Below are 11,182 nucleotides of genomic sequence, written 5' to 3'. Positions count from 1 at the left end.
TTGGTCTGACATGATCTCCCCCTAATAAATCCATGCTGATTGCCCCTGAGCATCATTTCTGATGCCGGCCCATCACAAATGTGCTCCTTGATGATCTTCTCAAAGAGTTTCCCCAGGATTGAGGTAAGACTGACGGGCCTATAGTTGCCCGGGTCCTCCTCCTTCCCCTTCTTGAAGATGGGGACCACATTTGCTACCTTCCAATCATCTGGCACCTGGCCCGAGCACCACGTAATGACCAAGACACCATTTTTATTTTGAGCAACTATTTTTCTAGCCTTCTCTAATTTTAAATTCTTAACAACTTTGTAAAAACCCACTAGCTCATTCACATGTGATGTTTCTTGGCACAGAAGTGAGTATTATTAGAAATTTTCACCAATTTGTGTTTTTTGATATATTGGGGTACAGGTAGTGTTGGAATGAAGTTGTAGTTGTCATGGTCCAAGAATTATGAGAGAGACAAGATTTTTTTTGTGGGTGATATCCAGATTTTCTCTGATTAAAAAAAATCCCCAATTTTCGGTTTAAAAAAAAGTAACCCCAAATCCACATTTCCATGATTTAAATAAAATACCACCAGATGGCGATCTCTCTTATTAGACAATTGCATGGTTGGGATAGAGTTGGACAAACTTTTGAATGCAAGGCATTCTTCATTGGGTCAGAATACCTTACATTTGAAAGCTTGTCCAGCTTTATCTCAACCTCACTCTGGGTCAAATAAAAAGAGATCACTTACAAAAATCCTTATCTTGCATTAGAGGATAACAAAATTCAGCGGACAAGTTTCACCTATAGGTTCATTATGCACATCTTCCTCTTAAAGAGCCCTGTCTTGTGGATGGCATTCATTTTAGTATGCTGCAACTGTAGTTTATGAGAGATGAGCAAATGTAGGAAAGAGTCTTTCAGCACACAGCTTGTTTCCTGTTCAGCATCTCTTCCCAATCTGCCTTGCTCCGCCCTCTGCTGAACTGATTGTATCCTAATTTGGTAGTCAGCCAGCTCTGATCACATGGCAGAGAAAAGAAGATTGTGAGACTTATACAGTTCCCACTGTGGCCATTGCATATATCAGTTTAATTCTTTATCTGAAATCTAGATTAAAAAACAGCACGAATTTTTGTTAAAAATCCTTCAAACTTAAATAGAGTCCTTGGTAGCACTCCATCTCTGTAATTATTTGGTTTATAAACAATGCAATGTGTGCAATAAATATAGTCTGATCGCATGGTCGTTAAATTTCCAACAATTTAACAACTGTCTGTCACAGTTATTAAATTGAGTTATTACTGGTTTAACTAAGATGGTACAACAGAATGTTTTTATTCAGACCAGTGCAACTCTGAGTTCAATATCATAGCCATCCGAGAGTAATGAAGGACTCAGAGAATCATAAGGTTGGAGGAGACCTTGAGGATCATCTGGCCCAAACCCCATCAGGAATGCTAATCCTAAATCATCCCTGACCAACCCCAGCCTCCTCTTGAAAACCTCCTGTGAAGGAGACTTCAGAACTTTCCTGGGGAGTTTATTCTACCACCTTACTGTTCTAATATGTTTTAACTGTATTTTCTATATTATGCCTGTTTTCAATGTAACAAGTATGTATTGGAAAATTGTGTTCCTTGCTGTAGTGTATTGAACTCTGTCATCTTGAGTAGCTAAGGTTGCATTCTTTTTGGTATTAAACACACCATTCTCCTCAGTCTACAAAGAAGATGCATTTCAGCCCAGACCCTGAAAATGAGAAGGATGATGTGTCATCCATGTACTGGTCTGTTTTTTATGATCAGAACCAGTAAGTGTTCAAAAGCAGCATCATTTTTCCTTCTTACTTGAGGTTACTGGTGTTCCCTCTGTAGCACTGTAATTTAAGACTCCCACGTGAAAGTGACGGACACTGGTGGGATGTTGGGCCCAAATTCTCAGTTCTCTGTTTTTCAGAGGAAGCTGAATTGCTGTCTGTCCCTAACACTGAGGTAGGCACTTCAGTGAAATGAGGCAGAGTATGAATTTAGGAAGGTAATATCTCTAACTGCAAATAAGGGCATAATTCTCAATTTAGATGAGAAAGGGTAGAACATCTTGTGAGGTGAAGATGGGAGAATATGCATTCTTTCCTGTTATGTCTCCTTCAATTCTACACTAAATGTTTCTGTTTTCATTGTAGCTTTTTCAGTTTAGTATATTCTTTATTGCTCTTCCCCTCATGAGAAGGAGTGTTAACTTGAACCTTGTCATGACTTTAGATTTACATCTGCATCCATACAAAGAGCTGTGGAGAAAAGAGTTTAAATGTGTTTCTACCTGAGTCCATAAAATTGTTTACTCCTTTTGTGGTTTTTCTAGGTAATTCAACTGGGGGCTGCCCCTGCCAGCCTGAGCCTGCTCTCTCTACAGGTGTATGCTTCATCCCCTGAGAGGAAAAGACCCAAAAAGGAGTTGCTAAAAGTTGATGAGGTGAGTCCTTGCCATTCTGGTTGGAACTGTGATGCTCTGCTAGTTTTGGTGTAATGTTTGCAAAGCAGATTAAGTAGGATATGTCGGATAGATGGAGGTCACTTTTTTATGAAAGGGAAAAAGACCTATGTTTTTATTACGAGAAAAAAGGAACAGCTAAACTAAAATTGCTATGGTTTTTTCCCCTCCTAACACTAGAAAAAGTCACGTGCTCTGCTTTTATTTTGCTGTGTAACAGCTTCTGATTTTTTTTTTTTCTCACATGCAAAATAATTTTTTATATATGAAAACCTCAGTACTGTATTCTTCATAAAATAGGCAGTTTTTTATCACAGGAAAAAAAAAACATTCTAATATTCCTAATGTCCAGGAATGTCTTTTCTTGTTTTTTGTCCAGAGGGTATCATACTATTATCTATATGACACATTCTGTTGGCTTCCATTTCCATGCTCAAATCAAGCAGCAAAAGCAAAAAGCTGTTTGAAAATGGTGGATGGGTGGGTAGGTTGGTTGATCATTCATTCACAGTTGAAACTCAGGCCCCTAGCAGACTGTTTAAGACATGATTAACCAATTAATCCCATCTTAAGTAGTAACCTGACTACAGATTCAAGCAAGTAATGGTATGATAAGATGGAATAATCCACAAAATGTTATACAGTGCAGTAATTTGGCTGTTTCCCACCACTCCTTAAATTGAGCTAAATGGTGCTCCCAGCTACAGGAGTGTGTTGGGGCCCTTCAAAGCTAGTGAATCCCTGACGTTTGGAGTGCCAGTCAGTTGACTTGCCCTCCCAGACAATGTTGCTCACCAGAGCCCTTCAAAGGCTCTGCTGCATTTCTGTGGCTGGGAGCACCAATTTAGCTAACCAGTGCTCGGAGCAATAGGAGTACTGTGGCTCCAGGTTGCTAGTCCAGGGAGATCCCAGGATCCCCTTGCACTGGCAATAGGATGCAATTTGAATCAGATCCCTGATCCCATAGTTGCATTTCCTGCCATGGACATTCCACAATTGTTGGGATCACAGATCAGATCCCATTGCAATCAGATCCTGAATGTCTGCCAGGAGCCTCAGTCTCTGCTATGTAAAGTTTTCAGCCTTCTTGTACAGTCTGGCTGTCTTTCTTAAATGCAGAATTGCATTGCAAGATCAAGGCCTATCTACTAACAAAACTAAGTGATAAAGGAAGCAGAGTGCAGAGTAAGGCAGTTGTAAGTTATATTAATAACAATCTGTGGTTACCTTATTTACTCATACATCTTGATAGTTGCCTTACTAAAAGCAGTGCATATGATTAGGGACCTACCTAATAGGGATGTAAATACTGATTTAAAAAATATTCATTTAACCTGTTGTAACTATACTGGTTAAACAGCTAGTTGGTATGGCAACCCCTGGCCTGGCCCACATGGGGCTATTCCAGCCCAGCCTGCAGGGTACCCCTGCTTGACCTGGTACCAGCAGGGTGCTTCCAGCCCCCCAAGGTGCGGTGGGGACTCAGTGGCTCCTCAGGGCTGAGTCTTATGACAAACTGGGCAGATGGGTGAGTCTTCTCTGGGCCTGGGCCCTGGTGCAGATGGGGTGGGTGGGTGGGTGTGGTATACTGTGGGGCCGAGTCACAGGCCTAGGGGAGCCGCCTCATGTACCCTTACTTCCACCTTGCCACTGCCAGGCCCCTCGCAGCCTGCAGCAGGATTCAGGACTGGGTCCCTTGTGGCAGGTGGTCTCTGACTTCCATGCTCCCCAGTGAGGAAGCTGAGCTGCTTTCCTTGTGGACAGCCAAGTAGGGGGAAGGGGGACTTGTACCTAATAACTCGGCTCTGTGGACAGCTGTGCAACCTCTTTCAGTCTCCTTTTTGCTTGCTGTGAGCAGTCTGGGCTCCATGGTGGATGACAGGGGCCTGCCTGGAGCCTGGGCTGCTGGTGGCAGGCAGCAGGGAGGTTGCAAGCAGCTGCACTGGGGTCCACAGACCCTAGCTATAGGTACTGGTTCCCCTCCTGCCTCCCCTCCCCTCCTCCTTGTTCCTTCCTCCTTCCCATGTGCCTTACTGCTTTTCTGTTCCTGCTGGGGCACCGCATAGATTTCCTTCCCTGCTGAACAGTGCCCTGTCCCATGCTAAAAGAGAACTGGTAAGCTATAACTGGTTATCACTGCACTTATTGCTTAAACATTTAACCGTTTGCATCCCTACTATTTAATTTAGCAGATTTTGTAGAAACTGTGAAATCTGGAACTGTCTGTGAAATCAACTTAAAAAAACAAAAGTTAAATAATGGGATGGCTCCCCAGCCCACCTGGGAGGGAAAGTTGCTGGCTGCCAAGGTGGCATGAAGGGCAGCCAGCAGGCAAGATGTCTGCTGCCCCCTTGTCCCTCTTTCCCCACCTCGCCCTGGGGCTTCTCTGCCAGTTGGCAGCAGGGCGTGGAGCCCAATGAAGGGCAGCCAGCAGCCAAGAAGGTGGCCGCCCCTTTGTTCCTCCTCCTCCTCGGGGCTTCTCTGCCAATCAGCAGCAAGGGTGGGGTTGCTGGGAAATGCCTGTAAAATCAGCTTTTTGTGCTGCAACCAAGGTGCAAAAATTCTTTTGTCTGTCCACCACTTAAGTAGGTCCCTACATATGATAGTTATACAGTACATCTGAGTGAACCCTGAAAGCCCCTGAAGTTTGTAAGACTTCAGCTCCAACCCAAAGATTTATTGATAATTGTTGCTGTAACTGCTTACTTTTAAAAATAAACAATTCTACTCCAGCCTGTACAATGAGTATTTCAAATCAAAAGTCCAGCTTCTTGCATATACTGTTGCATTTTTTTACAAAAATTTGGACTGATAAGTTGTTTTTTTTTATAAGTCACCTATTTTATTTGTGAAAGCAGAATGGCTTTTTAGTCTTGTTGAAAGTAGAATTCTTTTTAAGTAACTTGGGCCTGAACAATTTTCATCACAAAATAACCTTTGAAAGTACTAATGAGGAACTGAATTTATACTGAATGTTTATGTTCCATGTCACTCAGAAAATGTAATCGTTCCTATTTATCATTACTTTACTTTATCAGCATTTTTAAACATGGGTCAGAAAACATGCTGATGATAATTTAAAGCATCTGTATTCTTACAGAATATAACAAGCAGTTTCCATTTTACCAAAATTTTGTAGCTTGTATTTAAGGTTATATATTGGATTATTTGTGTTTTCTATACTATTGTGTTATCTTCTGAGTTTGAGGGTTGTTTGGTAGAATAGTGATGCTGTAAGCTCTGTGGTCCAGAGAATATGGAAGAAATAAGATTTTTTTTAATGAATATCTTTTATGGGCCAATTGTGTGGTTGAGAGAGAGATCAGAGGAGATCTTAATTCCAACAAGTTTTTAGGCAACTCTCCCAACTGCATAGTTGGCCTAATAAAAGATATTATCAAAAACATCTTGCTTTCTTAGTAGGGTCATAAGTTTAAGGATAAATTCTTCACATTGTAAATGTTACAGTAGAGACATATGTCTTGCCTGATGTTAAGAATGACAGCATCAAATAAAAAATACAGTTTATGATTGTTACCATCTGTTACTACTGCAGTTAAAAATGTGACATTTGACAGTTTTTCTTAAATCTAAAATGCTGTTGAGTAACAAGCTACACAGTCTGCATCTAAGATATTAGTTTAGAGTTAAGAACTGCTTAGAATTTTTAATTTACGTATGTGTAGAAAATGATTAATTGCTGTTTCCATATCCTAGTGTTTAATACAAATACTGAGAACTAGCACTGCTGATGAAGCAGAAAACACTTCTGTTACACTGTTCTTTTGACATCAAGAATGTAATACTCTGCCTAAACATGTGACTTGGACTAGCTAGCATCAGGACTGGTAAACAGAATGACCATTAGAAATGCTTCTATAATATGTAGTTCACTTAGTTCCTCACATTTTGTTCTGTAGGCACTCAAATTGTTCTGTCCCTAGCCTGAAGGCCTACTTTAACAATTCTACTTTGTTAACCTTTCGTTTGCTAATATTCACAGCTTTCACTCTACTCCTCCCCAGCTCATGAATCTAAATATGTGGAGGACCCACAAACCCAACTGGAGGAGGGAATTTCACATCTACGGCATTTTATGGAGCCCTATACATCCAGGTGTCAGGTATAACGGTTTCATGCTATATGGGAAGTAGTGACTATTGCTCAGTGGTTGGCTGAGCTAGAATTTTGTTTTGGTAGCATGTTAAAACTTTTCTGGCTATTAAATAAGTTGCTTAAAAGAAACTGTGCAAAATTGTAATTGCTTTAGTCATAGATGTTTCTGGAAACAAAAAGTCAAGTCTTTTTTTTTTTCCCTTGACACTTTGGATGATTCATTTACCAAAAAATTAAATTTTGTATTTACCACATTTACTCGAATACAAGATGGCACGGAGGGAAAATATAAGGAAATATCACTAATTATATGGTCTGTCATCAAACTTCTGCCAGAAGCAACATGTATTCAGCAATAGAAACCAGTTATGAAGTTGACTAAATGCAGCCAACACTGAGCATGACTATAAAATACATGGCCCACACTGGGCAAATAAACTTTTTTGTGGGTTTTTTTTTTAAGTTTGTTTCAAGGGCCAAATTGGTTCTGAATTCAACTGGGCAAATCCAATAGGCAGGTTCCAAATTTTGACTAAGCAGAGCTCAATCGTTTGAGTTTGTGTGGCTGTACCACTGGGCAAGTATCCTGTTTCCCTTTGGTACTCCCCAAATCCATGGCAGGGAACCTAAATGCAAGCCTGAAGCCTGGAGACCTTGGGGTTCGGATACTCCCTATTCTTGCTTGCTCCTAGCCAAAAGGCTGAAGAGCAAGCCATGGGGAAAGCAAGAACGTAGTCCCCCATTACCACAACATTGTGCAATTGAGTTTCGCACATTTGGGGAAGCTCACAGGGGTCAGCCTGCCCAGAGTCACTAGATTTGATTGGCCGAGTGGATCATGGAATTTCCCTTGCCAGGCAAACATACTGATGGGAACCTGCTACATTTTTTTTTTAATTTTGTCTCAGCCAAATCAGTTTTGAATTCTATCAGCTGAGCACAGCTCAGTTGTACAAGTCTGTGTGGTACTACCAATGGCAAGTATCCTGCCTCCCAGCCTCTTTAGCCTGGGTCTTCAGATACCTCCAAATCCATGGCTGGGATCCTACCACAAGGACAGATTGAAGTCCATTTGAATAAGATATTTTGGGCATTTTTACACGTGCTTCTGACACAGCACTGGGCGCTTTTTAATTAGTGAGCCACGCTAATTAACAGTGCTCGGCACCATGTCAGGAGCATGTGTATCAGCAGTGCAACATGCCTCTGAGCTGAGAAAATGGTGGTGGTGCGCTTTGAACTAAAGCACATCAAATGTGTTTTAGTTCAGATTGCATTGCCACCATTTTCTCAGTGCAGAGGTGTGCTGCACCACTGATATGCATGAGGCGTGAGGCTGCCAAAGCGTGTCAGTTTACGTGCTCCAGTAGACTTGATTAACCAAGTCTGCTCTGACACACTGGATTTCCAGTGTGTCATAGTAGGCTCCCTGCACGTGTGTAAGTGCCCATAGTTGTGCCCAGTAAGTGCATTTCTCTTCACTGCAGTTTTTTTCCAAGTTGTCATGTGCCACAACATTGCATATGCTTTTCATTCCTCTTCACTCCCACAGCTGAGCTATGCCTTTCCCATTTCCAATGATTCGTATTTCTTCACCAACCTTAACTGCATGGCAAACATCATGAAACAGGGTCCCAAACAGTTCATGCAGAGTTCCTCTGTCACCCCATCTCTCAGCCTGTCACAGGCCAAGTTGCCCTGCCTCATCTGCATATAAATTTTTGGAGCATCCCGGGACTCAGGATAAGAAAACCCAGTTCCAGTCATGAGTAGGGGTTTATTAGCACATGGATCCTTTGTGGGGTATATTTGGAGTACACTCACATGCTGAGTTGTGGTGCCATCATGGCTTGAAATGCTGTTGACTCTGGTGGAGCCCAACCCAGCCCAGCCCAGCCCAAAGAACTACATGGCAAATCAAGAGCCTTTGGTTTCGGACTAATATCATAGATAAGTAGGTACCAAATTGTTTATAGGCTACCTGTGCTAAAACTTACCTTTTTTTTTTTAACTGCTGCAACTGAACTAAATGCATGGATATGACATGCAAATTGCTACAGCCACTTTTTATTTTAAAGCTATTGTTTTCAAATTTACTTCTCACTTCCATGTGCTCAGGGAAAACAGGGTCTGAAAGTAAGGCAAAGAAGTAGGAACTGCTGGAGGAAAACTGGGGAGAAGCAGAGAGCAAAAGGGCTACCTGACCCCTCAGACTTGTTTTCCATGCTGTAGCATTGCTAGGGGAACAAATTCAAGGCAGAACTCCAATAATTAGATTCTATATTTGGAAAATTATAATACATTTATAAATTTTCTATATATAGAATATATTTGGGGGATTGTCTTCTATTCCAGTAACCACAGTTATATAAAAGCTATACAATTTTGCCCTCTTCCCACCTGCCCCTAATTAGAAATCATATAGGTGTGAAGATTTGTCTTGTTTTATTATTCTAGCTTCTCTCTCAATTTTTAAATAGAATTTCCTTAATTAAAAATTATGTGTTGTCACTTCACCACCACTTTGAGTTTAGATTTTCTTTTATACCCTTTAGCAGGGAAAGAAGGATCAGAAAGTAGACTACTGCAGTATTCATAACATTTAAAATAATATGCAAGTATCCCAAACACTGATGTCTGGAAAGATTTTTCCTGTGTTTTCTGTTTGATTTTTCACACATACCCAAAAACATGCTAAATTTGGGTCCAATCTTAAGTGAGTGAGTTAGTGACTTTTATTTAGTCAAAGATAAATCTTTGTATGTCAAAACAAATCTATAATAATAACTGGCTTATTTATAAAAGGCTTATTAAATTATTTGAAATGTTCTGAATGATAAATTTAGAAATCTGAGAGCCTTAAGCTTCTGGTGGGAAATCTGTTCATGTATTCAAGCACAAATAGCAGGGTTAGAAACTTTTCAGAGCCACAGGCCAAAACAATCTGTCTTGTGTTTATCGGACTTCAAGCCAACCTCATGATCGCTGTCACCACCATAGTAGTAGTGGCCTTCCTCTCCTGCAGCTTCACTTCGCCCCCACCCCAGCTGCAGTGCAGACACAGCTCCTTACTGCCCAGTCCCGAAACCAGAACCCCACCAAAGCTCCCTTGTTAATGACATGTTGCTGAAGGCCCCTGGCTCCGTGTGCTGGATCCAGCCGTCCCGTAGCCTGGATCCAGCCAGTGGCCTTTATGTTGTTGACTGCTGGTTTATGGTGTCAGGTGATGATCCTCTCCCTTGAAGAGTTTTAATTGGCAAATCTGAAAGCACTAGATTGAGGGCCCAGGCCTAAAAAAGGAGGCAAGCAGAGTTTAGATCAGGGACAGGCAATTATTTTGGGGCTGAGGGCTGCTTACTGAGTTTTGGAAAGCCATCGAGGGCCACATGACAGGCAGCTCAGGGCAGATTAATATTAATTTTCTACATTTTTTAAGGGCCCTGCAGGCAGGATAGAATGGCCTAGTGGGCTATATCTGGCCCCAAGCCGCATTTTGCCCACCCCTTGTTTAGATGCTTAAGTTCTAGAGTGTGATCCTCAAAACTGGTACCTGAATTGTGGCCAGGAAGGTTCCCTAGGTACCTAGACTCCAGTGCTTGCCCAGAACTGTGCTACAACCTTGTAAGGGCCCAGTGCTTAGCCCAGTCAGCAATCTTGGAGTCAATGTTCTTTCACCTGTCTCCCCTTAGCAGCCCAGTCTGATATGTTAAGTATAATCAAAACAGCACTGTACCTATGAAATCCACCTGCACACAAAATATAGTAGTGGTGGCCACTTTGGCCATGTTTTTGATTGAGAGGAACTGGTGGCAGAGGTGCCTTATTTTTATGTAGTGGCTTTTGAATGGTAATCAACCCTCATAAATTTTATATAAAGCATAAATATACATCTACCACACTTTTATGTTCTTCAGAATAGATATTTTAGTTGAACTACTGCTGTCAGTAAGTTATTCTAAAGATATTGTCCTTGCCTCTTATCTTAATCTAGGGCAGTGATGGCCAGCCTTTTTAGCAGGCATGCTACAAATTAGCCCTGCACCCTCCCCAAGTGCCACTCCTGTCACTTTATCTACCTAGTCCACTGCTCGGCTATCTGCTTCCTGCCCTGCCTAATGCTCCCAGCTCTGTCTGCTGTTGTGCTGCCTGTCTTCTATCTGATGCGCTTCATGCTCCTTGTGCCCCAAGTTGGCCACCCCTGATCTGGTGCTTTTACTTCACTGCAGCTAAAAGCAATTAGTTCAAGTGGTGTTGCAAGTTTGTTCTGTATATCTTAACTTGGGCTGGTGCTTGCTTACTGATTTTGCTAACACTGCAGCCCAACAAATACTCCTAGGCACTGGAGCACCTACATTTCTGCTGTTGATCAGGAGCTCAGTGTGATGCTGATGTGCAGCCAAGCAAACTTATTGTATTTGCCCAAATCCAAGACTACTTCAAATGCCAGACGAGACCCTCAGTAATTAGATTCTGTTTATAGAAATACATAATTTTTTTTTACAGTTTTCCATGTGTAGAATCTAATTATCAGAGGATCATCGTAAATTCGGTTGTTGTCCCTTCTTCTCCTGCCCCCCCCCCC

At 41.7% G+C, this 11,182-nt stretch overlaps 1 protein-coding gene across 1 annotated transcript in view; it reads left to right on the top strand.

The window, feature by feature from the left end:
• APOO (apolipoprotein O) overlaps positions 1–11,182 on the top strand; it is a 65,092-nt gene that overhangs the window by 8,353 nt on the left and 45,557 nt on the right. Inside the window, exons 2-3 of the mRNA XM_019523928.1 lie at positions 2,356–2,466; positions 6,488–6,607. Of these exons, the coding sequence (XP_019379473.1) occupies positions 2,356–2,466; positions 6,488–6,607 (231 nt within the window). The remainder of the gene's footprint in view (positions 1–2,355; positions 2,467–6,487; positions 6,608–11,182) is intronic.

Source organism: Gavialis gangeticus, unplaced genomic scaffold, assembly GCF_001723915.1.
Source record: "Gavialis gangeticus isolate Ggan-Ray unplaced genomic scaffold, GavGan_comp1, whole genome shotgun sequence".
Classification (NCBI taxonomy): Eukaryota; Metazoa; Chordata; order Crocodylia; family Gavialidae; genus Gavialis; species Gavialis gangeticus.
Note: the sequence above shows the minus strand (reverse complement) of the source record. Positions and strands in the feature narration are given on the sequence as shown.